Source organism: Amblyomma americanum, chromosome 5 (assembly GCF_052857255.1).
Source record: "Amblyomma americanum isolate KBUSLIRL-KWMA chromosome 5, ASM5285725v1, whole genome shotgun sequence".
NCBI lineage: Eukaryota > Metazoa > Arthropoda > Arachnida > Ixodida > Ixodidae > Amblyomma > Amblyomma americanum.
The window spans coordinates 199,986,114-200,013,117 of record NC_135501.1 but is presented as its reverse complement, the minus strand read 5'-3'; the positions used below and the strand labels follow the sequence as shown (position 1 = coordinate 200,013,117).

General features: G+C 46.4%; 1 protein-coding gene across 2 annotated transcripts; it reads right to left on the bottom strand.

The window, feature by feature from the left end:
• Positions 1 to 301: 301 nt before the first annotated feature.
• Positions 302 to 19,895, bottom strand: LOC144135501 (uncharacterized). 2 transcript variants are annotated; one of them, XM_077668149.1, is made up of 6 exons: positions 19,744 to 19,895; positions 14,969 to 15,190; positions 12,370 to 12,568; positions 6,759 to 6,796; positions 1,879 to 2,071; positions 302 to 569 (listed from the first exon to the last, which is right to left on the bottom strand). In XM_077668149.1, exons 1-6 carry the CDS (start codon positions 19,799 to 19,801, stop codon positions 461 to 463), a joined length of 819 nt encoding a protein of 272 aa, XP_077524275.1. In that variant the 5' UTR covers positions 19,802 to 19,895; the 3' UTR covers positions 302 to 460. The 2 variants fall into 2 exon arrangements, with proteins under 2 accessions (XP_077524275.1, XP_077524276.1); XM_077668150.1 differs by having other exon boundaries at positions 302 to 573; positions 19,744 to 19,894.
• Positions 19,896 to 27,004: the final 7,109 nt, after the last annotated feature.

The following is a 27,004-nucleotide window of genomic DNA, read 5'->3' as shown; positions in this document are numbered from 1 at the left end:
TTGGAAAACGGTTCCGCTGCTGTTTTAACCTTGCTAGCGCCCAGGAAACACAGCAGTACAGCGAGCATTTCGGCGACACCAATGAAGCCCTTGTTGGAAAGGTCTATAAATGCCCTTCACGCTACTTCTCCTATTCATTCATTTCCTGAGTGCTTCCCTTTTGCCCAGAAGTAACTTACTGTGACGGATGATGACAATCAATGATCAGTGATTTGGCCTGGAAAGGAGTGCAAAAAAAAAAGGGGGGGGGGGGGCACAGAACAGCAAGGAAAACTGAGCGCAAACAGAAGTAAGACAAAACTGGACTCACAACTAAGATTTATTCAGAGAAATAAAAATGCTTTTTTTTTCAGCCAATGGCAGAAAAACGTGCAACCGACACCCATTAGGCTACAAGAATTATCGTCAGTTGGTAAGCTTTTTTTTTCGGAGTTGCATTGTTGTACAAACTAGCCCGCAGCTATAATGCTGCATTCGCTATATGCCCTGAAAGACGGACTCCACGACATGGGTATTTTCTACGAGCTGAAGACAGGTTCCTCGGAATGCTCCTGACTTGAAGTATTAGTCTTCCTGAAATAGAACAGGATAGTGTAAACGGTTACATTTGGCCATGAAACTGACCAAAATACGAAGCGTAGTTCATTTCTGTGCTGTTTAACGCAGCTTTGTTCTTTTCCTGCGGATATTATTAAACGCTCGACGGTGCTTGAACATATTTCGGGGTTCACAGTACAGTTGATAGTACATACAAAGCCAAAGCATCACTGTGTGACATGTGCTCAAGCAAAATGTAATAGCACTTCACGTTCACTTGAGTAATGCCGTACGGGTGCGGCTATTTGGTGAGCCAGGCAGATTCCTCACTCCTTTTCTTCCCTCCAGATTCAGCATGACCACATCGAAAATTATTAATTACACAATAGTATTTTGTTAGGCCGCTCGCACACACGATTACAGATACACAGAGCTCGTTCTGCCCGCGCTCGGGGTGGACGTAACCGCTCGCCTGATATCGTGGAAAACTTGACAGCTCCAAAAATATATTCTGGCCGAGTGGGAACGAGTTTTGTTCTGCTTCTGGAGATTAGAACCGGAATCAGCATATCCGTTGAGGTTTCGGTTGGATGTCATTGTGTGTAACTCGAAAAAGAATTGCAGCTCAAAGGAGTTTTACATCTGAAATCGTTCATGAGTACCAGTTGAAAATGACCGTAGCATTCGTGTCCTAAGATTGACGAAGACTATTCCGGCCTATGGAAAGGACCAACGCCAGTCGCAAACAGTTTCCTCTATAGCACTGCAAGCGCCTGATTTTGTCGCCACAGAACAGGCGCTGTCGTGACGACTGGTCACCATGCAATACTGCATACAGTTCTGCTGTTACACCAAGAATCCTGTCCCCAATGCAGATTTATACCCAGAATACTGCAAGCTCCGATGTAATGAATGAAAGTCTTCTAGTCGTCTTTTACAAATGGGTACAGGCTTTGAGCCTGGCAAGGAAATCGCAATACCTACCTACGCGAAGTTTCGCTTGTGTAAGAGCCACCAGCTAACGAACGAGACTGGCTGTTGTGCTGCAGTGCTTTCTGTTCATGCCGAACGTTGCTTGGTGCGCAGAGGCTTCAGATGCCGACATTAGATTGTAAGCTGCCTCAGCTCTTGAAATTTGAGTGACCTCAGTTACATTTCAGAAGAATTCGTAAAACCTGTCAGCATCGTCTCGTGGCAAGTGCAAGCGAGTCAGTGCGTAGTTCAACATTAATACACTTCAAGTTTCTCCATATTTAATCCCCTTAACAAAGCTTTCACGTGCTAGCCCTCTGAAATCTGATGCTGTTCAAACGTTGCCTTTTCAGTATCGAATTAACTCACCCGCATTCCAGCTCGCAGAAATCTTGCCTGATGAAGTAGTTGATTCCTTGCAGGTCTTTTTCCCAATCACAAGCTTGGTACTCCTCGCATTTCTCTGACGTTTCATTATAAAAGTATCTTGTGCTCCCTTCTGAAGTCCGATTCTCGGGGCAAACTGCTGGCGGATCTCCAGTGCAAGATACGGTGCACTCTCCTGGTATTTATAAGCAAAATTTGATTTTTTTTAGAAACATACAGGTTAAGGTCCGGGTAGAATGAAAAGTTGACCGCGTTGTTGATGCTGCAATGAGCCATCGTTCAAGGCAATTGGCGTGTTGTTTTAAGCGATACTACTAAAGGCACGAGTATGTGCATGAGCAGTGTACACTCTTCACAAGAACTTCAATAAAATCGATTGACATTACAGTGCATTTATGCTAGACTTCTGAGACATTTCACAGGAATATACCATTACCGAGACACTTTGTGGTATGATATGCAAGTAATAATTTGCAATTCCCTTGCTGAAAATTAAGTGAAAATTGTTAGACATCGCTAGTGCACATCACACCAACAATATTATGCCCCGTCACACGGATACTTTTATAGGCTATTGAGTTTAGAGCCTTCCAGATTCTCAATCGCAATCGAACACGAATGACTTGTGCTGCTGCTACTCGGCAAACTCAATCGCCGTCGAGATATTCATCATTTCACGCCGAATTGTGGCACCATCGTCGCCACAAATAACTTTCCAGGCATGCAAGCAATCAGCAGACAAATTTAATCTGAAAAGGTTAAAAACAAAGCGATCGTTCATTGCAGTAATATTGATCACTCTTGAAATTTATTTCGTCGTTTAGGACAAGGTTACAGGAAGATAGCGTTGGTTTAATATTGACATTGGAGCTAGCTGGTGCCGCATTTTGGAAGAAAACAGCGCAAAAAGACGATGGATTTAGAAAGAACAGACACCACAAGCACTGTTCACTGTTTTTATGGCTGCATAAGCGGCCGGGGGACTAGGAGGAGAATTAACACTGAAGAAAAGACTCAAGGTGCTAGAATTGAACTAGAGTAATACTGACATTTGTTGTATACCACAAATGTTGGTACACCATCTTGGAAACAAAAAACAGCGCAAAAAGGCTACTGATGTAGAATGACCAGATACCACAAGCGCTGTTCTTGCTACGTCCTTTGTCTTTTTGTCGTGTTTTTCCAAGCTGGTGTTGGTTGTTATGCATAACGCTGGAAACAATGGTATTATGCTTGCTGCAGTGTTTTTTTACCCCGGGTTGTCTTAGACAAAACAGCTCCGATTTTATTCTCCACAGCGTTGCTGCAAGCGGCCCGCGTCAGAGACTGCTGGGGAGCTTCCACAGGGAGTGCATGCCGCCGGCGCTCAAAGTCCCTCGAGATCTCGATAGAGTTCCGAGCTGCTCCATTGACTCGATAGGCTATTGACTCCATGGCCATCGCAGCCGCCCGTGCAGCAGCTTTCAGTTGACCTTTGAGTGGACAGGCTATTTCTTCGAGGGCTTTGGAAATGACCTTGTGAAAGGGTATTAGTTACACAAAGGAGTCAAATCAATTTAGAAGTTTTCGCTGGTTTTTAAAACTAATTCAACAAAGATCGTCGCTTTTAGGACCAAAGGGTCACGACCTAATATATACCTGGCTGCGCTTACGATAAATTCTGTTCTGCATTGTGCTTGCGGGCATGAGCACAACATGGCGGCGCCTGAAATGGGCTACACCCCTTAATGTAGCTACTGTTGACGCGCTTCAGCATTGATTATCGGACGGGAACGGCGGCACGTATGTCAGTGCACGTTTAAGATCCCCAGGTGGTCGAAATTATTCCGGAGCCCTCCACTACGGCGCCTCTTTCTTCCTTTCTTCTTTCACCCCTTCCTTTATCCCTTCCCTTACGGCGAGGTTCAGGTGTCCAACGAGGTATGAGACAGATACTGCGCCATTTCTTTTCCCCCAAAACCAGTTATTATTATTAACGGCGGCACGTAATCTGTCGGACCAATAGCCATCTCCGCTTATACAGAACTGAAACAATGCGGCCTTTTTTGAGCGACATATATTTTTTTTATTTATTTAAATATACTGTCAATCCCCAGAGGAATTGTAACAGGGGTGGGTATAGAAAAACAATTTTACAGTATTATTAACAAAGAATTATACCAGAGAGAGCGGCACAATCGACTGGTTACATTAATACAGGACGTGTCAAGGGATATGTACAAGGAAGTCATGAGGCAACACAGAAAACTTACTGTGTGTCAAAATACATAAATAACAATGGTAAGGACACAATTTGTAAAATTAGGATCATAAAATACATGCAAGTAATGCAGCACAAAACAATGAAAGCAGAATGATCAATGTGATAATAACACAGATACCATACAATAGTTTTACTCTGCGTTTGACCACAATAGTGCTTCTTCTACAAGCTGGGTAAAGTTTTCAGGCGAGCTTTGTTGTGCAATTACTGGATCAAGTTTGTTCCACTCGTGCACTGCGAGAGGAAAAAAGGAGTAGAGAAAGGCGCTGTTTTTACACGAAAATTCCTTAATTGTGAGAGCGTGTTTGTGGCGTGTGTTTCTAGAACGGTTGATACTAACAAAGGCTAAGGGATCAATCTTAAAGGAATTGTTAAGCAGTTCAAATAGGAACTTCAAGCGGTGTACCTTGGCTCGGTTAGTCAGCGTCGGAAGGCCTGCGAGATGCAGTAGTTCAGTTGGGGAATCGGTGCGGCGGTATTTGTTGGATATGAAACGAACAGCCTTGCGCTGCACGCATGCCTTGCTTTGTTGGAAATACAATTGTAGCGATAAGCAGTCAATTCGGCAATAAATACATTGTCTTTTAGTTCGTTGCGGCATAACAAAACCCCACCGAAAACGAAGCGTATTTTGAAACACAATAGCTATCTACATAACAGGCTCCTGGCACTGGATTTACTAGCCACTAAATTGAAAACTGAAAATTGGTTTTGGGGGAAAGGAAATGGCGCAGTATCTGTCTCATATCTCGGCGGACACCTGAACCGCGCCGTAAGGGAAGGGATAAAGGAGGGAGTGAAAGAAGAAAGGAAGAAAGAGGTGCCGTAGTGGAGGGCTGCGGAATAATTTCGACCACCTGGGGATGTTTAACTTGCACTGACATCGCACAGCACACGGGCGCCTTAGCGTTTCGCCTCCATCGAAACGCGGCCGCCGCGGTCGGGTTCGAACCCGGCTACTCCGGATCAGTATAGACGACTGCCTTAACTCCGGAGCCACCGCGGCTGGTTGGGCTAATGCCCATGTATGCAGAATTGGCTATTCCCTACTTTACATTCATAGACCCCTGGGAGTCCTACACTACTCCTGGCGCAGTGGTGCAGCGGTTAAGCTATGTGCCAAAGCCTCTTATACCCAGTGGCGCGGGCTTGGACTCTTTCTTTCTTCAATTGTCTTCTTAGTCCCAAAACTATTTTTTGTCCTGCGATGGTAGGTGTTGCCACCGATGGAGCTTGTAAGACCCTGTTGCTCTTTCCCCGCAGCATCGCGTGACCAATCATTAATTGAACTGCCCTCTGCCACGGTGGGCAGTTTGCTCACAATCCGATGGGGCTGTTTGTGATGTTCACAAGGTCACGTGACTTAGGTGGCCTACCTACCATTTAGGGGCCACCTAGATTGTATGTTTGGGGATTTTTAGTACGAAAGCACTACTTAACGCGTTCCCAGCCAGGAATCTTGTGTGAAGCCTCGGGTAAGCTCGGGTTAGTTCGGAGGAGCGTCGCGCCAGCTGCAGCCAATGGTAGAGAGACCTCGAGGGTGACCTTGGCCAAACCTAGCATAGCAGCAGTCCACGCAGAAGTAAATTAAATATTGCTGTGGTTGGGGTTTCGAACCGGTAGCGGCGCAAACAGATCAGCTTGGCTGGTCGCTGCACGAGAGCAATATGCTATCTCCTTAGCCGATCACGACTCGGCAACATTCTCTCGCGCTGTGCATTGCACGTCGTAATGGGTTACGAGTTAGTCCAATGTGTTTTGGGGCAATGTCCCGATGTGGAACAGATTTCAAATAATCAACTTGTTACTTATTAGCATCGACCCAAGTGCAGCAACGCTAGTCAGATTACGGTTCGGTGGTTGCTAATGATTAATTGCTCTCTTATTTCAGATCTGCTCCAAATTAAAGGATTCTCCCAAATATATTTTACCGGTTATAGGATAGGGACTTTAGTTGCAGCTGAGATGTCGGTCGGTTGTCGTCGTCTCGCTAACTGCGACATCTGACCCATTCGCCCAAACTAAACACACTGCCAGAAACACGCTTTTAAACCCTGTTAGCACGGCTGCCACAACAAGAGGCTTCGTTGGATGTTTGGAGCCCACCAGGACCATATATTGGGAGCGGTTCCGAGTGGCGGTGCTGTTATCGGCGGAGCTCGCAGGCTTCCAGGCTGCGCCTAGTGAAGAGGCATTTCTTTGCCACTCTCACGTTCTACTTTAGAGAGAATGAGAGGGACATGTTTTCTCGGCACGCGCAGCCACTACGTCTGCTATCACCGCCGATACCAGCACCACTCCCGCACTGGCCAGAGTCGCGTGAGCACTTTTGACAAAGCTTCAGGAGGGCTATGTCGGGAGGAATATAAAGAAGAGTAAAACTCAACACTGTTTCTGAGCGCCGTAGCGAAACTTGGCTTAGCTGTTCACGGTGACAAACCTTACGGGTTGTATATAGAGATGCATAGACACGTTTGAGAGTGTGCTGGCTACTTTCAAACGTAATAACTATCTCAACAATGGTAAAAAAAAACGCATCGCTGCACAAATCAGCGAAGAAAGCAATCAGCAGCCATATGCAGGTAGCAGGCCGACTTACTGTCTTCAGAGCCATTTATGTTGCCTATGTGGAATCCCCTGAAAAATAAGAAATAAAAAAGTTCACAGGTGATCAAACGATGTGATACCATGAATCTCAACCCCCACCTTTTACACACACACTAACACACGCACACGCGCACACACACGCGCGCGCACGCACGCACACGCACGCACGCACACGCACGCGCGCGCGCGATCATGGATTTTTTGCTGAAAGAGGACTGTGCTGCTACTGCAGTAAAACTAAAATGCACGAGATAGGCGCAGTTTATTGGATTTCACTTCCGAAAAAAAAATCATTTCTGAAAGCAATAATTCTTTCAAGTAGTGCCCACGGTCTACTCGTTGCGTTTTTCTTTTTTGCGTCTTGTATCGAAGACAGTTATCGCTGCTTAAATTATATCCTGATATTAGCAGACTCTTACCACCCTCAGACGTGCCGCGGTGGCTCAATGGATTTGGGTTCGGCTGCTAATCCCAAGGACATCGGTTTTATCCCGGCCGCGGTTGCCGTATTTTAATTGAGGCGTAATGTGCTCAATGCCAACGTTCGTAAAACGACCTCAGGTAGTCTATTTTTAATTAATCAGGAGCCCTCCGCTACGGCGTCCCTCAATTTCATTTTTTGGACCCATAACTAGACCACGGCTACGGGCCCAAACAGTGCTGGACACACTTTTATTGTGTTTGCATGGATAAATAAAGAATTCGAATTTGAATAGCCGTGTGTGCCTCTGGGACGTCAAACCCTATAATTTACAACTTTAGACACCCTCAACTCTCACAACTGAACTTTTCTGTGTGCCTTCTCAGCTGCACTCCTACCTCGGCCACTAACTTGGCAGCTAACGAAGCTGTTTTCCTCTGAACCACACGAAATCAGTTCCATTTGTATGTCTTTTAACCTATTTTGTGGAGAATGTTACACGTTGCCCACAGTCGTTCAATACGGTTAAACAAAGCCATCGGTAGTGTATTTCAAGAAATAAATCAATATGATTGATTATTCTATTGGCGATTAAAATCACTCTGTGAAATCAGAAGGTTCTGAGGGCTTCTAAATTAGTCCAGGAGGAATGCGCAATGAATCCGGACGCGTAGTGTCAAGTGTTGTTGGATGTTGTCGTAGCTCCATGAAACTTGGGCACCATTGGACAGAAGGTAAGAGGTCATTGCTGACCCGGCAGAGTGCGTTTGAAACACCCGCATTTGAGGCGCCGTGGCCTCCAGCGATCTTCGGTCTTGAAAGGCGACATTAATGTGCGCCGACGCGCAAGCGTCCACTTAGTTTTCGGAACTTGTTCATGTCACACTTTTATGAGCAGCAAAACATGTGGCTGGCTGGAACTGTGCAAGTATTTTGGAAATCGGCAAGCGTCTAATGCAACGCATGCTTGCGATGTGGTCTTGAAAATGTGGGCACATCGTGTACGGGCGCCGTGAGAAATGTCACAAGGCTGTGCTGGTCGGAAAGAAAATTTCGTGTTTGGATGAGAGTTATTGTTTTTTTGCGTTGTTTTCGATGAGCTTTTCGCAGCTCGCTTCGTCTTACGAGCCCACAGGACAAACCTGCAGACCATAAACAGAATAGGTTCATCTCTGGTGTATCGCCCAAATCGTTTAGCTCCATATTTTTTTAGTTTATTTATCCTGCGAATCTCACAAGGTATAACGTGGTTTTCACTGTCTACAGCAGGGGTATCAAACACGCGGCCTTCCGGCCCTCGAAGTCTTATTCTCTATCCTGAAAGCTCGTGCCAGCTTCACGAGTCAGCTTCACCGCCAGCCTTGCTTTCCAACTAAAATCAGCCAAAACGGCACTCATTCTTTGCGGAAAGGAGGAGAGGCTCCTTGATCTGCGTTACTTTACGCAAACTGCTTTCAGGAGCGCGCAAGGAGCGAGGCGACAAACAAACCTCTCCTCTTTCATCTCTCCGCACCCCAAAACCGAAGAAAGAACCCACTTCCCAAGACACGGGGACAAAGGCCCGCCTCTTTCTCCTTCCTGCGTAGCCTTCGCTGCAGAGCCACAGGAAGCTTTCTGGGAGTGGACAATTTCCACACCAGAGTGTAAATCTCTGGAGTCGAAACTCCACAGTAGTTCCCGCTTCTCCCTTTATTCGCGACTGTGATTTACGAATCGTCTTTCGTCTTGTACGAGGAGAAAGTACTGAGGTTGTAAAAAGGTAATCTGATCAATTACCCATCTTCTGGGGAGGTCCAGCAAGAATGCTGTTGTGTTCGTTTGGTGAAATAGCATTCCGAAGACGAGACGGGCAACTATATATACAACTATACAGGCAACTGATGAAAGATCTGAAGACGCTGAGGGCACACCTCGGGATTGCACACTAAGCATTCCTATGTGAGTAAGAGGGAACAGCTGCGCAGCTTCTTTCATTGTGGAGACACTAGTTCGCTAGAAGTCCTGTATACTGCCTCGACTGGGTTTGCTAATAGCATGATCAGAACATGGCTTTGAACCAGTGGGACGACGCGGTGGAACTTCGGAAGGTTAACTACAGTCTAGAGCACGTGCTCGCACCCGGTTTGAAAACTGAGAGGACATTGTGGCTGTGGCGATAGTTCTTCACCCGGTATGTCGAGACAGCCGCCTCACCCGCTGCCAGCGAAGTCTCCCTCTTCCTGTTACATCCCTTCGTTCTTCATCACGGCACTCCCCGTGAGCTGCTTAGTGAAAGAGGCCACGCCTTTCTTTCCCACGTTGTTTAAACCCTCCTTGTCGAGTGTCGCATCGCTCATCGGACCACCGCATGCCTTCCACCCTCAAACTGACGGGCTGACCGAGCGCCGGCTTTTCCCCTTTCAGCCTCCTGTGCGAGAGTGAGCTGTCTTGCACTTTGGACATAATTTTAATTTATACTCCCAACGCCTTCGAGGGTGTGCGCCAGAGGACAGCTTACTCCCTTTTTACTCCCATATGGGTGCATTTGTGTTTAGAGTGTAGGCTCCTTCAGGAAGTGGCAAAGCGTGCCAAAGAATGTCGCCAGCTTGCACGCTCTTACATCTCACAGTCCCAAGGCAGCCAAAAGCATCAGCAAGATCAAGATCAGAAGCCACACTTACTCTCTACTGGGTCGCTAGTTTGTTTCTGGATCACATCCGCTCAACCTGGGTTATCTTCTGAATTCTGCACTGCACATCACAGCCTTTATCGGATCATCGTGCAAACGTACCCTGTAGATTAGATCGTGTAGTCACGTCCTCCACTTCTTACTTGCGTCGTTGCGGCCGTGAAACTGACCCCGTCAGCCGCTTCAAGACCTACTACGACCCGCTCCTCTAACCTCGTTCTGGAGTTACACAAGCGGAAAAAGAAGTATGGTGGCACAGATATCCATCAAAAATACTTTAATTTCTCAGAGAGCCATTACACAGCATTCTGGTGCTTAATTTCAAACTCCTCTATATATACCCCTATTGTCAGTAATTCATGATTCGGAAGTCAATTATATTTCTATACCCTCCAGTGCTGTCCCTGCTACTGAATTTGAAAATTAAGAAAAACAAAAACATCCGTTTGCTCATACGTACCACCTTGGAAAATCACTTGCATGAAGTAACTAGCTATAAATATCTAGGTTTTGACGTTTACTAACTATCTATCATGGAACTCGCATGTTGAAAATATCTGTGCATCTGCCTTTTATAACCTGTGTTGGTAAAGGAATGAACTTACGCCGAAGCTCGAGTATGCATGCATCATGTGAGATCCGTAAACATAAATCAATACGAAAACCAGGGTTTGACTGAAACCCGTCTGGTTTCCGGCCACGCTACACGGGCATCAAGGCAGGGACTTAAGCAAAGCTTTCGATAAAGTTCTCCATTGAAAAATTAATTCTTAGGCACACATGTCTCTTCTGTACACATTGGTTTCCTTGATATGCAACTATTTAACTAACCTTAAGTCGTACATTTCAGTTGAGGAAGAACCATCGGACAGTATTTCAGTCGCTTCTGGTGTATCTCAAGGAAGTGTATATATGCTTGTCTATATACTATTTCTGTTGTGTATTAATGACATCATCTGAAACAGCATTCTACTTCCGGGGAATGCCTCGTTGATGTTGCATTCAGTCATTACTTACGTCAAAACCTTAAAGACGTCTGCATAAACTGCTAGCTGACGTGTTCAGCTTTGTTCCTCCGCCAGCACAAGTCCTTTTACTTTTTCCTACTCAGCAGTAACCAGCGGCTGTAGCGCAGCAAACGCGCGCTCTCGTCACCTTCCCCAGAAAATGCTAGGGGATGGCGTTGCCCCAAGAAAGCGGCGCGCACGGGAAAACCCGGCCGCCATTGTCGGCGCATACAAACGTTCGCCGCCGATACCTCCGAAGTCGCGTCCATGCCCCAGCCGGTAAGTAGGAAGCCCTTCTTACGTAGACTTCTACTTGCGAGGAATGCCTCGACGATGTCCTGTAGCTAGCTGGCCCGTTCTGTCTATGATTTGCGAGTGTAATAAATAGCATGTGAGTGTTCACGCTTTGTCGTCCCTCCCTTAAATTTGTTCCCTCGAGCACGAACCCCTCCGCGGTTAGCGAGCGAAAATGCTCCATCCGTGGAGTGGGAGTGGAAGACTGGTCCCTCGTAATTTCCACTAACAACGTCACGAGCCTACTATATTTGCGTTGACGGAGAACCAAAACAGACTTGCGCAAATGAATAGAGACCCCAAATATTAACGTCCAATATTATTGGCGAAAGTTTCTACGTGCACAAGGGGAGTACGGGCAATTATCGAAAACTTGTAACGCAAAAAAGACTTCTTTATTTTTATTGCAAATGCACCTAATCGAGCTTAACACCCTTTTAGAACCCATCTTGACCGATACCAACATAACGCATGAAAGGGGATCATCTTCTCGTACGTACGTCACCTGCGCATGTGTGAACAGCTTGGCAGGCAGAATACGGCCTTTGACATCGTGCTGCAGTTTTCACGGCAAATGTGCACGTTGGTCTAATCATGCAAGGGAAGGTGGGATCACTATTTTTACCCTCGTGTAACGAGTTACCGACGCGGCATTGTAGAAATCAAAACAGGAGCTACTGCGTTGAAGTAAAGCATCCTTAAGTTATCTAAAGCGCATTAGGAAATATGACATCGTGTTCCAGGGTTACTGACATAGTAGATTCGCAATGTTTACAGCGGACAAAAAAATGTTGCCTACTACTTTGAAATGTTTACTTCGGTGAACCACGTGGAAATGCGGTGTATCCTTCTTAAACGGGAAAGAAAAATGATAGATGTAACATTGAGCGACCGGAATCGGGCAGAGTGGGTGAGGGAACAAACGCGGTTTAATGACATCCTGGTCGAAATGAAGAGGCAGAAATGGGCTTGGGCAGGGCATGTTAACTGCGAAGACAAGATAACCGCTGGTCCTTAAGGGTAACGGAGTGGATTCCAAGAGAAGACAAGCGTATAGCAGAGGGCGGCAGAAGGTTAGGTGGGCGGATGAGATTAGGAAGTTTGCAGGCATGCGGTGAGCACAGCTGTCAAAGGACAGGGTTAATTGGGGAGATATGGGAGAGGCTTTTGCCCTGCAGTGGGTGTAGTCAGGCTGATGATGATGATGACTCACCGGCAATTTTCCTCACAGAAATACCAATGCCCGAAGCCATTAACGCCCCTAGGCATTTGCCATCGATGGTTGCAGGTATAGTACTGCTGACATTCCTGGGTTGTTATGTTGTAAAACCATGCCCTATTATTCAGTCCGGTACAGTTATCAGAATCAGAAGGCTGAAACGGCTCATCTGTGCAGTATTTTGGGCCTGTGCCTGAAAGAAGCCGTTTGAAAAGTAACGTTAGTAAGAAAGGGGACAAATACAGGTCCGTTTACGGGGGAGAGCGTATGATACGTCTGTATATTTTTTTCATCATTCCTGATTTTTTTCTTTGACATCGTATTATCATAGATACTGCGCTTGCAACTTCACACCGCGAAAACATGATACCTGCCTCAAAAACAAACTTAATTTCTGGCGCCACGTTCATTGTGCAAACGAAATGACACAAAGTGGCAGCATGCGGTACACTAGCAATGATTAGTCGTCGTAGGATGGGGGGGGGGGGGGGGGGGAGGGGGTGCGTCGCAGGCGGCTGGCGGGGCTGTGGTAGTAAAACTTTATTCTGGAAAAGAATTTTCATGCCCCCTGTGCATCCGTACTTTGTTGTGTTGTCGTGAGCCCGCCCCTTGCGCCTTTTTCTCTCCAGCCGCTGAAGCCTATAATTGCGAGGGGCGACTGGCGGGGGCACTGAAATGTTAAGTCGATTTTTTTTAGTGAACTTGTTTCCCTGGTCTCCACCACTTTCGGGACCATAATCTGCCGCGGAACGGCGTTTGCGTTTCAGCACACAAGCCTTCAAGATACAAACGTCCACCTTCAGTTTCCTGCGTATCGTGACGCAAGCCACGTGTGGTCTTCGGACATTGCAGGAATGTTATAATGTCATTAAAATAAGCTCTTCAAAACTTCTCAACAAAGTTCTTGACAGGCGGACAAGGCTTCATAGGGGCGAAAAAGTGTTTTCGCACATATAGATGCATTTACAATCAAGGTTAAATCGTATGGGATCGCGCGCGCTACGGAGCGCACGACGACCACGGCGTTCCTTGCTCTGAGGGAAACAAAGGAACGACACTCCGGCTGACACACGCAAGACATTTAGTGGTGCAACAATAACGCCAGCTAGCAACAAAATACTCTTAGGAATCGAGGTCGTCTGACTAACCAGCATGGTCACGAGCGAACGTTCGCCCACGCTAGGGCAAGGGAGAAACTCCGAGGCCGGACTGCACAAGCTGGCGAATGTTCCCACCACGAGGCCTCGCAGCCTCGCCCCGCTGGCGGAGAGCAGAGCGCCACGCCGACTCGTCCGTACGCCGCCGTCCGTGGCACTCGTGTCGCTGCGACGCAGGCGCCCTCTCGTGTTAGTTAAGGTAACTAACTAGAGAAGATGCATCGCGGGGAAGCAAACCGAAGGGGACCAGTCTCCACAATCATCAATAATTTTTTTATTATCCACGTTTCCAATACTGCGACCCATGAGTCGACGGGGTAAAGCCCTTTCTTCGTCCAATATGGCCCCCGCGCTACACCCTGGACACTATCTTGCCTCTTCTCGCCAATGACAGCCTCTGCGTCGTGGGTACCCTCTGCCTTCGATCTTCGATGGTCGCCTAGTAATGTCTTCTCCTTCTCTTTCTTTCTAAACTCCCATTTCTCCTTTTTGCCTCCTATCTAGACGCGGCAGGGTCAAGGGAGAGGGTAATTCCTCTTAAAGGGGCTCTGAAAAGGGCTCTCAATAATGCTTCAGCAAGCCTAGGATGTTAAAGGACTCCGCTTCATAAAAATCCTCCAGCCGCAATTTTTTTCAATGCGTTTTGTGTAAGTTGAGTTGTCTGCAGCCAAAATATGAATTTCCAAGTCTTCGCGCCTTTCTCTCTCCTCGTCACTTTTTTCGCGCTGAAATTTCGGCGCTCCTCTGCCGTCCCCACTCACTGGGCCCATCCGCCGGCTGCCGACTTGCGCGGGAATTCCCCGGGGAGCAGAGTTGAAACGGCGAACGAATGGTAGCACTCCACTGCTGACTTAACGACCGCTACATGATGCGTTGGGCGCGGATTCGGGCGGAAGCCCGGCGCCAATTATTGTCGCGAGGCGCGGAGGCGGGAGTTCTAAAAAAATGTTTTGTAAATTATCTGCTCGCTTTTGAGGTCTTGTACGTGGCATGAACGCTCGGTGGCTTGTGCTCTACATAATGTGAGCATTTTATAGCCTACATCAAACATGCTTTTCAGGGATCCTTTAACAAACCACTACTTTTTTCTCTTCGTTTTTATCGAGCCACTTACTGCTTGAAGTAGCTCCAAAGCCACTTATTTAGCTCGCGCTTTCGCTGTCACTAGCAGGTTGCCGATTCTGGTTTCCTTCTCTCGACCCCATTCTCACACCCTACATCCTTTCCATGTGGCGCGACTTAGGAGTCCACCCTTCGTGAGACAGTTACTGTCCATTCGACTTAAAGAAGCATCTTTAGCCACACCAAAATACTGATCCTACAGCGTAATTTCTGCAGCGGTCGTGTGACGGCATGCTGAGCTGCCGACTTGTTGTCACACTGCGTACCGTGACTCGTGGTTGTTAAAAACTGTTGAGGTACAGACATTAACATACCGTTAGCGCAGCTGTGAGAGCAGTCGAAGATGCTGGAAAAAACTCCGTGCTCTGGACCGCGAATGCATATGCTCTCTGGCAGTTCTTCGCACGTGGAGGTGTTCTCGTTGTAGATGTACATTGTTGCGAAATATTCCTGGCATTCGTCCAAATATACGCTTGCGTTCCGAGTTGTGCACATCGTCTTACGAATTTCTCGAGTCGTTTCATCGCTTCGGAGTCCTTCAAAAATAAAGGTGCCACAAAAATGTTTACTTACACCCGCTATAGACAGCATCCATTTGAAAAAAAAAGAGGGAAATTACACTGATTATAATCAAAATAAAATGCTGGTACCCCCCACAAATCATTTTCATTGCTTTCTAAACAACAGTTCGGGTCCATATTTCAACTCCAGAGTGTACGCGGTTAAAGAAGACGAAAATTTGCGTCCCGCACTTTTTCTCATCAGTGGGTATGTGCCATCTTTATTTGAGGCCAACCAACCAATAATTATACAATCTATACCTGACCGAAACAGTATATGTCGTAAGCTTGTATGCAGCAAATTAGACAGAGCACTGGAGTAATACGAGCCAACTTAGGGATCTTTTTTAACAACACTGTTCCATGGCCCCTTTTATTCGTTTTTTAGACTAGTCGATAAACGAATACGAACCACCTTCAGCGCCTGCCTTAGCGGCCTGAGATGCTCTGAGCAAGAGTCCTGACCAGCGTTGTAGGCGTTACCGAAAAAATGCTACTAAATACGTTAGTCGCTACCCTAAAAAAAGGAATGCGTTACCGTTCTACGTTAGCTACAAAAAAAAGGTAACGCATTACCGTTACCGTTACCCAAAAAAAGTACCGCACGTCACTTTGCCTTTAATCAATGGCCATAAATTTTGTTCAGTGCGTATTCGCTGCAAGTGCTCACGATAACAATTTTATAAACCCCATATTTCACATAAAACTTCTAGCACAAACAAAGATTGTACGCGAAATCCTGACTTAACGAGAATACTTTGCACAAATGTGCAGGAGCTTAGCACTGTTATAGTGGCCTAAAGTTGCCTGTAGAGTAACATGTGATGGCTTCTAACTATGTGGCAAATGGTGAAGCCATTTTTTGAATGTAACATTAAACACAAAATGACACTTCATCATCAATTCTAACCTCACAAAGAAATCATTGCTGAACTCTCAACAAATTTAGAGTAATTCTGAAAAATGTGATGTTCCAAAATGCTCGGCATGCTTCCACTCTTTACTGTGTTGCGTGTGTGAGTGGTTTGGGAAGGGGAGGTAAGTGAAGGCAAGTGTATGAATGCGTGTCCGTGCACGTGTTTCGTGCTTTATTTGTATTTTTTTAGTTAAGTTCGTCGTCAAGGGCAGGTGTTTTCTGGCATGCATGCGAGCCGCAACAAGGGTCGTCGAGAGCACCTGTACATTTTGTTTATTTGCAACATCACTTTGCATCCGCCGGTGGGATCCGAACACACGACCTCCGAATTTCGCGTTCGGATCCCACCGTCGGCGTGGTTGCTTTTTTTTCTGCTGCTTTATAATTAATTTTCTTTAAGCAACAAATTAATTGAAGTATTTTTCTCCCATCGTTCAGCATCAGGATTAAAAAAACATTCTCCTATGCCCCTTGGTTTCGGTATATATATATATATATATATATATATATATATATATATATATATATATATATATATATATATATATATATATATATATATATATATATATATATATATATATATATATATACACCTGTCTTTGCATTGCCTCAAATGCGAACAATATTCTGACAGGAATAAGAAGAAGAAACAGCAGTGCCGACCTTTCCTCCGTTCTATACTGTTGTTATCGGGCAAGCTTCCGATAGGCTGGCCCGATAAATTGTAGAGACCCTTAAAATTAGCACCACGGAAGGCTGCGTGAGTAAGGCTTCGGTGGCCCTTCTCAAAAAAGAACTCGCCTTTCTCCGCAATGGATAGTCTGCTTTTGATGTTCAATTCCGATTAGTTCTGATAAGATTCTGCACGTGCCTATTCTTGATGCAATTTTTACTGTATCTATGAGCGCGCTCTTTTGTTCCCACACGTGATGTTTTGAATTTTGTACGCATGCGCCCTCTCTGCTCCTTAAGGCGGTGTATCATTTCTGAAAATACAGTTGCAAGTTTGCGCTCGCGTGTGTGTGTGTGTGTGTGTGTGTGTGTGTGTGTGTGTGTGTGTGTGTGTGTGTGTGTGTGTGTGTGTGTGTGTGTGTGTGTGTGTGTGTGTGTGTGTGTGTGTGTGTGTGTGTGTGTGTGTGTGTGTGTGTGTGTGTGTGTGTTTCTCCCTCCCGTCCCGTGTTATTCTGCGCAAAGTTTTTAATTATGTCGCTACACCAACTGGCCCAACGTGCTACCCTATTACACCTGTCATGGCGGACAGGCCGTACTCACCCAGACCGTGGGAAAACAGAGACGATCCTTATCTGGTTTCCCGGAGCGGCAGACAAGCCCCTTCATGCTTATTAGCTATGTCCCTCCATCGGTAGTGCGGCAGCATCGTGGGCCCTTTCGCTCCCTCCTCTGTTGCTGACGGGCGACGCGCACCGATGGTGGGTGGCAGGGTGCCTGAGGCAAGTCGGAATAGCTCCGAAGGGAGAGCCTGTGGATACTCTCACTTGAGAGAGAGTGGTGGCGTATTTGTTTTTTATTTAGTTTGTATTGTTAACAAGACTCTGGGTTCGAGGCTAAGCCCAACCCAAGGGGTTGTCCCCATCTCTCATGTTATTTTTGATTGGAGAATTGATGCTTAGGGCGGGCCACTGAAAATGACCGCCCTTAGTCATTTGTTAGTTAAGTGCTTAAAAGCGCATTGAACGGATGCGGTCCAGTCGAGTCTGAGCTGGGACTCCATGCTTAGCATGTAACGTGGTGCTACTTAGGCTCTAACCTGCCGGGTCGATGAGTAAAGTAGCGCAAAGTTTGTTCTTTTGTAAATTCAGTTCTGCTTCTTCCAGTTTAACTCTCTGTATATGTATGCTGTAAATATATGCCCTGCTGTCGTCATCTGCAAGCTCGCCTCCTGTCCATCTTCCAAGCCGAACGACACTAGAGGAAGGGTTCGTAAACCTTCCTCGAAGAAACGAAGGACCTGCTGAAAATTTACTACTACCTTGAAGGGTACCGGTACGACTGTACCTTGGCACGTCTCTCGATGTCTCGGCTCCTTTTATTTGCGGCAAGGCCTCTTGTACAAGAAGATCTCGAGAGGCAACGATAGCGCTTACCTTCTAGTAATTCCGGCCAGTCACCGCGATGACATCATTTCCCCATGCTATAATTAGCCCACCTTAGGTAGCTTGGGTTTCTCACGGACGCTCGGCAGAGTGCGGAACATATACTGCTGGACTCGAATCCCTTGTGAAATGCTACATTAAAGGCTACGAGAATGGCAGCTTAGGACTTACACAGTTTGTTCAAGAGCTTCCCTACATGACTTGGAAGCGAACCCTTTGTACTGCATGTTTTTGAAGGAACCTGCACACGAGAGGTGTAGATTTCTGAATGAAATTATACTTCGTCTCGTAACTGCATTAAACAATCCTAACCCGCAGAAAATGCGGCCCTATGGCATAATTTCGCGGAGTCCAAAATTGAGTTCGTGACACAAAATGGCGTAGGTGTCATCGTCTTAAACGACGCAGCTGAAGATCGAAGCACCGGAACCGTGTTGTGCGTGGGTCGCCATTAATAAGCATGAAGCGTAGTAGATATTGAAGGCTGTTAGCGATGGGTAATGCACACGCCTAGCTGGACTATTTAATTTGATTTCCGGGTGTTTAACGTCCCAAAGCGACTCAGGCTAAGAGGGATACCGTAGTGAAGGGCTCCGGATAATTTCGACCACCTGGAGTTCTTTAGCGTGCACTGACATCGTACAGTACACAGGCCTATGGAATTTCGCCTCCGTCGAAATGCGTCCCCCGCGGCCGGGATCGAACCCGCGTCTTTCGGGCCAGCAGCCGAGCGCCAGAACCACTGAGCCACCGCGGCGGCTACCCGAGTTGGAATAAATTTTGCACAGAGCTGTGCACAGTGTACATATGTCTCGAAAAAACGAGAATTTCGCATGTTCTCATTCTCAACATACTAGCTACTCTTAGTGCTGCGAAAGGCTTCAAGACAAATCGAAATTAAAGGAAATGTTCTTCATTCGTATGTTACATTTTAAGAAAAAGTATGTCTTGTCACTCTTTTGTCACATCATTTAGAAGAAAGTCTCTTTGAACCTGAAGGTATATGTTCCTAAAAAAAAGTACGACGATACACGCTAAGTAAACAGTAATATTTCACTAAAGGGGCTATCCCCGATCCATTGCGTGCCAAAACGCAAAAATGCGAACGCCAAGGAAAACCATCAAAGCAACGGGAAGTGCAGTATCTAAACACGACACACACTCCAGGTCTGCAGTACTCCATATCCTAGACTGCTTACCCGATGAATAAGAAAACCGGAGTGGGCAAGAGGAAAGCTTGCTCCGGGCGAAGCTAATGCTTTCAGTATAATTCTGGAGGTAGTAAAAAAAGACAGGCAAACTAACAAAGAAATCTAGGATTTCCAGACAGGAGATATAGAACTTAGGGTCGACATAATAAGCTGAATGTTCATGTGCTTCACTGTAACGCTGACATATTTAGGTCTGAAATAAATATCCATATACAATCTAGACTTATTTTTTGTTGACCAGTCATTCTAAACTTGAGGGTCAGCAGTGGAAAGAACGGGGCGTACCTGCAAATATTGAAGTCGCACAAGCGGAAACTGCAAGGAGGACGATTAAACGATGCATAACGTCTCCTAGACGGAAAAATAGCTGCACAAAACGATGGCCAAAACTAAACGTGGGCGGTGTCTTTCGCGAATATTAGTAGACGCCTGATGCTGCAGTTTTATCCGTGCGTTGTAGGACAATGAACAATAAGGAAGGCAAGAGAAATTGAACTGGCATTCCCCGCACAGTTGACGTTTTCTTCGACACATGAGAAGTGCATTCATCAAGAGCAGCATTTCAAGCTTCATTGTTAGCGTTCAGCCAAATGGCAAACTTTTGTTTTACTTTCGATAGAGTAAACAACGCAGAACTTCTAAGACTTTTGAAACGCCATACCGATCTAAACATTACTCGTCACTGTATATATACAGCAAAACACCACTTTGCTACAGAAGCAGGCTTCCTCTATTTAAAAATATTTGAGATAATTACTGCATAATGTAACTATAAATGGTTTAACGTCCCAGAGCGACTCAGGCTATGAGGGACTCCGTACTGGAGGGCTCCGCGGACCGTTTCGACTACCTGGGGTTCTTTAACGCGCTCTGATATCGTACAGTACACGGGCCTGTAGAATTTCGCCTCCATAGAAATGCGACCGTCGCGGCCGGGATCGAACCCGCGTCTTTCGGGTTAGTGGCCGAGCACCATAACCATGAAGCCACCGTGGTGGCTGTAGCTACGTGTAAGCAAGATTTTTGTCTAAAGCAGTCTAGCTCTACAAAAAGGAGGATGGGAACATTAAACGAATGAATATATCTTCAATCAAGTCGCGTAGTCACGTTAGGCATCTCCTGGGCTACTAACCAAAAACATTTTCAAATTTCTATCATGGCACATTTGGACAAGAATTTCTGTGCATCTTATAGCATATAAACCGTCATGTGTGTTCAGGGTGGCCGCTTCAGGGTGCAGTATTTGGCACCATGTAATTTTTTGCGATTCATGTACCTCGAGAGGTTTTCCGTGCAAACATTCGATATCTATTATATTCGTGCTGACTCTGTGCTCCCGTAAATTCCATATTGTTGCTACGGGATTCCAGCGCATTTCCTGTGTAATGATGTGAGCGCTTCGGGCACACAGTTCAATATGTGAATAAATATTCTAAACGTTTTCTCTGCGAAACTAATAATAAACTAGCGCACTTTTATGTCCCAAGCTCGGTTATAAGGCGCCTGGTACACTGCAGGGGTTCTCGAATTATTGGTGTGCGGTACCCCTGGGTTTATTTATTTATTTATTTATTCAGCATACCCCTAAAGGCCCTCCTTCGAAGGTACTACATAGGGGGGGGGGGGGGGGGGCAGTGTAAAAACATGTCAAAGCACAGTATTAACGCTCAAAGGAACAATAAACAGGCTAGGTATAACACAGAAAAAATAATTGAGCACCAGAGAATAAATAAAAAGCAGGCGATAAAAACAATATAATAAAAATTATAGGTTTAAAGCAAAAGATCAGGCATAACGGAGACGTAAAGTACTACAGCGTACACATTAGGCACGAAAAGAAACAGAAGTAATCACAAAAGTACAGCAAATGAAAAAAATACATTAAAAACTTTCGAATGCTACAAACATTTCAAATGTCAACGTCGCTGCGGTTGAGAGAGAGCAAGAAATGTGGAGACGTTAGTTTCAATGGCTATGTTTGCTGGTAAACTGTTCCACTCAGTGATGGTGCGTGGTATGAATGACTTCGCAAATGCAGATGAATGGCACGAGATGCGTTTAACTTTGTGCGGATGGTCGGGCCGCGGAAAGAAGGCTGATGGTGATTGGAAAAAAACCGTGGTGAAGCGAAGGATGATGATACAGTTTGTGGAAAAGTGCTAGTCGGGATAGTTTACGGCAGTAAGATAAGTCTTCTAATTCGGCGCGATCTTTAAGGCAGTGACGCTGGTAGTATGTGAGTAGTCTGAAAAAATAAAACGCGCAGCACGGTTCAGCAAGGACTTAATATTAGCTATGAGACAGGCTTGATCAGGATCCCAGATGTCTGACGCATATTCAATCTTCGGACGAATTCAATCTTCGGGGTTCTCGTTTCCCAAGCACTTAAATCTATTAATGCATCCACGCCGACCATCGTTCCGCCTACGTTATTTTAGAACTGACCCCATAGCTGTGCCTATTTAATTGTACAGGCAGTAATTAATTTAATTTAAGCATCTCTTTAGCGGCCTTGCGTTTGCTTCTATACGCGTTACACTGGAATGGGCGGATGCCATGACACGCGGGGTACCGCAGCACCTTTCAGAAGCCGTTGGGGTTCCTAAGCAAAAAAGACTGATAACCACTAGTATAGGACAGAACGTCAGATAGCTTTAGACTATCCGGGACTCTTTGACGCACACCAAAATTTCAGAACACTTTCGCCGCTATGGCACTCGGTTCAGCTAAACTCAAGGATGCCAGGTTTGATTACGACGGCTACATTTCAATGGAAAAGAATTGGTAAACATCTAAGTAGTAAGATTTCGGTTCACGTCAAAAACCTAAGGTGGTCGAAATTCTTACGGAGTTCATAAACGTACAATCTTTTTCGAATGTAACCAGGCAACACGGCTTGTTTCTCAGCCGGATGGAGGAGCTCCTATGGCACCCCTAAAGGCCAAAAGGCCTCGAAAGGGGAGGACTGTTGAGTTGAGGAAAGTAAGACCAGCGATCGGTTTATTGCCCGGACAGGCGTACACTGGCCCAGACCCAGAACGAGCTCGCGCGACATGTACAGCGTGCATCACGTGATCACGCAGCCAAGCGCGTTCTCGGCCTAGCCACATGCAGTGGCTAGGCTACTGCCTACAACATCTCCCCTGAAACATAGGAGAGTCTCTTGGGAGGCATTACACAGCGTCCACTCCTGGTGTGATGGTGCGAAGAGGCATCCACACAGGTCGCGTGTGATTCTCCCAGAGAACGTCCGTTCGGAAATGCCGCGTCTACGTCTGTCTCTACATCTGTATACACAGATGCCTCGTTGTCTCCACCTCCACTCCCAGACTTGGGAAACGGAACAAGATGGGTTTGATTTCGCCGCAAGGTGCCGTCTCCAGCGTCCACGATGTAGGACCGAGGCGCGTCAGCGGCCTCTGCACGTTCCCTGTCCTCTTGAGGTCCGTGCCCCAGACTTCATCCCTCTCGAGAAGAATTGGAAGCTGACGAACGCCATGTCGCTTGTCGTAGTCTCGAAGCTGCTGCGCACGGTATTCTTCTTCAAAATTGCGGTGTTTGGTGGCGTCTGGCAAGCGGGGAAACAGCATTCCGGAAGTGACGGGAAGCTTTGTCCTCAACCGCCTCCTCATCAGTAGTTTAGAGGGGCTGTAGCCGTTTTTGAGTGGTGTTGACCTGTAGGATAGGAGGGTCAGGTACGGGTCCTGAGTCTCTTTCAATGAAGACTTGATGATTTTCACCGCAGCTTCGGAGAGTCCGTCGCTCTGGTGACAGTGTGGGCTTGAGGTGATATGCGCGAAGCCGTATTCACGAGCAAACCTGATAAAGTCGGACGACGAAAACTGCGGACCATTGTCGGAGACCGCCACCTGTGGGATACCATGGAGGGTGAAAATTTATTTGCAGTGTGTGATTACCAAACCTGAAGTTGACTTTTCCAGACGAACAAGTTCAGGATATCGGGAGTAGTAATCAGTCGCGATTAACCACCAGTGGCTATTGAAGAAAAACAGGTCCATTGCAACTCTCTCCCACGGTCTTGAAGGAAACGAAGGACGAGACGTTTCGATAAATCCACCTTCACTGTAGGGTCCAGATGCTGCAACGATGTCAACACGGCGTGACATGCAGACAGACGCGAAGTGGTCCTTCTAGTGGCAGCCCCTGCATACCCGCGTCCGCGCTGGGCACTATGAAAACGTGATTATGTGACATACATCGATAAAAGAGAGGGCGTTGCCCCAGATGAATGAGTGTGACTAAAACCGACTGAAACTGCGCGTCGATATCATGCAAGCTCTACGAGCCCGGAAAAGCGCGAAGCAACCAGCACCATTGCAAATGTCGACGGGCAAGTTGTGACAAGATAAGGAAATAAATATAAGCTGATCCCGGCGCCGCCAAGGTGACCACGTGTTGTCGCCTACTGTGTCACATGTGAGGACAAAGTTTCTCGAGTTACTTCTTCTCTATTCAAGTAATGAAGGGGTGTTCGGCCGTCTTGTAGGCTTTTTTACCAGCGTTCTGGCGGTATAATGCCTGCCTAAATACATTTGATTGAAAAACTGCGATTTTGGTGAAATCTTTTGTACACGATGAGCTCTACAATAGCGCGTTTTGATCTACCTGATTACATTTCGAGCGTTCATGCTCTTAAACTTCCCTTTGTTTACATTTCTTACCAAATAATATTAATTTAAATCTATCTTTTTGACTTCCTCACTGTATCTGTACTTATAGAGTGCATTAGCTTCATATAATATTTTTAAACGATCATATTTGTATATTGCTCAATACACAACGCTTCTTTGGAGGCCAGTAATAAATATCACTAAAATAATACGTTGCTGGATAAGCCAGAAACAGCATTCAACATGTCGTTATTTAAACTCTTTTACGTCAAGACGAGTGCAACATCCCTGTGCGGTGCGTGTGCTCTAGCATCGAGACACGACTATATCATCGCTAGAAACTAAAAGCCGTATTCCGAAACTTTGCCGCTGTTTGTCTCAAGAGCCGGCAGCTCGCCTGGATGAAGGGATATGTATTGGGGCATTCTTTCCTTTCGCCTGACAAATCAAGGTATAAGGCACCGAGGTTAAGACAAAACGCATACCACATCCTGACAATGAGGCCTATCCCAGTGCGGTGCGTGGGCTGTAGCATCGAGAGACAACCATAACATCGCTGGAAACTCGTATTCCGAAACTTTGCAGCTGTTTGTCTCAGGAGACTGCAGCTCGCCTGGATGAAGTGATGAGTGATGGGGCATTCTTTTATGTTGCCTTGCGTAGCAGGGTATAAGGCACTGAGGCTATGATTAAACGCATACCACATCCGGACAATGGGGCCTATCTGGCGCTTAAAGGTCATTCGTGCGTTGCTCCCAGAACCACATTGACAATGGAGCCTATCTGAGCGCTTAAAGGTCTTTACTATGTTGTTCCGAGAACCACACGGTTCAACAGGTGTTCGAGAAACTCATTGGAACCTTCGCCTTGTACTGAGCCGGAGTTCCCGGGTTCGAACCCGACCGCGGCGGCTGCGTTTTTATGGAGGCGAAACGCTAAGGCGCCCGTGTGCTGTGCGATGTCAGAGCACGTTAAAGATCCCCAGGTGGTCGAAATTATTCCGGAGTCCTGCACTGCGGCACCTCTTTCTTCCTTTCTTCTTTTAATCCCCCCTTTATCCCTTCCCTTACGGCGCGGTTCAGGTGTCCAACGTTATATGAGACAGATACTGCGCCATTTCCTTTCCCCAAAAACCAGTTATTATTAAACTTTCGCCTGGCTTTTTTTAACGTCTACTCTGTTGTGCGAAGCTGTCTGCAACACGATGCGCTCCAACGAGCTGCGCGCCCAAGCCTGAACAGTCCCAACAAAAACCTGCTGCCGACCTGTCTCACTATTTACTAGAACTACGGTACCCCCGTTTGCAATTATGAAACAGAGGTTTTTCACGCCATGTCTGCAACTATTTGAAGACACATTTCTGATGTCTGCACGATATTGACTGAGTGTTTTCTTTCTGCAAGGTGGGGCGGGGGGGGGGGGGTTTATAAATAAATAAAGGTAAAGAAAATGTCTGTGGCTCACCTCAACTGAGCGAGGTTGTACGGAGCGAAAGGCAACCGAACCAGTGGCTGATGTCGACGCGGAGACGCTGGCAGCATTCCCTACAATTTCCTCCGTGAGATACTCTGGTTGCCTGTGTCGCCACTTTCTCCAGACGTACCTCCCGTTCTTCATCGGTTTCATCAACACGACGAGCCCACTTTCGCGACTTATCGCTAGATAACGCGGCTTCGTGACGCTCTCTGTCGTAGGAGTCGCTAGAAGCAGCCCGGCGCCTCCAATGCTCAGTCGAAGACCTCGTCCCGGTGACCGGCTCTGGCTCCATGTCTCTGCGTTGTCTAGGAGGCCAGCGCTGGCCTTTATTCAGCAAGAGCGAATCACGTCGTTAGTCACGTGACACAACTGGCGAGAGCGAGTGGTCAGCGCAGCGGCGGAACGAGCGGTAACAGCTGATACAAGTCACGTGGTATGACGTTACAGCCAAGCCCTGCGACAAGCCTCCAGTTAGAGGTCAAACGCAAACGTCGTTTTACCTTCAGATTTTCATGCGAGAAGTGGAGCTTTTCGCTCCAGAATGCCTCCAAGACAGCCATCACGATGCTGCCGTGCGCCACGCCAATCCAAGGAACGCAACCAGGCTGAGGCATCTTTGGGATGTGTCGTATAATGCAGGTTAGAAAGAGCTTATAATTCTATTGAGGTTACACAATTCAACACAGAAACAGTTCACGGCAGTGCGCCATATGCTTGACCATGACGTGCACACTTACCCCATTTAATGAAGGCCCTACTTCAGGCCGGTGGTGCTTCGCAGTTGAGGTAAGATAAATAATCTATTTCCGAAGTTATGGGGGCGGAAATCGCTGTAGTAGCTGCGCGCATCAGACCCGCAGCCTTGTTTTCATAGAAAGCTCCAATAGTTCACATATTGTTAAATGCTCGCTTGATGCACCGTTACGCACCATTGCACCCAATGGAGCTTCAACGCTTTCGCATCTGTGCTCTGTTGAAGTGTGCATTAATGCTTTCAGAGTGGTCGCGGCAATTTTTCAACAAAAAAATTAGTGGTGTGCAAAGGGTACATTCAGCAGCGTTGTGTGCTTAAGAATGAAAATATTTTTACTGTGCAAGCAACCATTACTATTTGCCAGCAAACAATTAAACAGAGAAACCAGCCACCGAGGATCACCACCGGCGATCAACAGTTCATTGTCGCCGGAGTCGACGGATAGAAACACTAATGCTTTCAATTCTGAAGCATTTCACGCAATGTCCAATTCCGTGATGCAGGAAGATTTCTATTGTTTCAGGCACTAAAGCCGGAGTATAATATATTCTAAAGGTTTCGCTGGGTGGCACTGATGCTGGTATATTTATACGGGCCAATTATGTTGGAAACTATAAATAAATGCCAACCGACTATCTAGGGTAGAACTTTCGATACAAACTAAGCAATATACAATGTAAAGTGG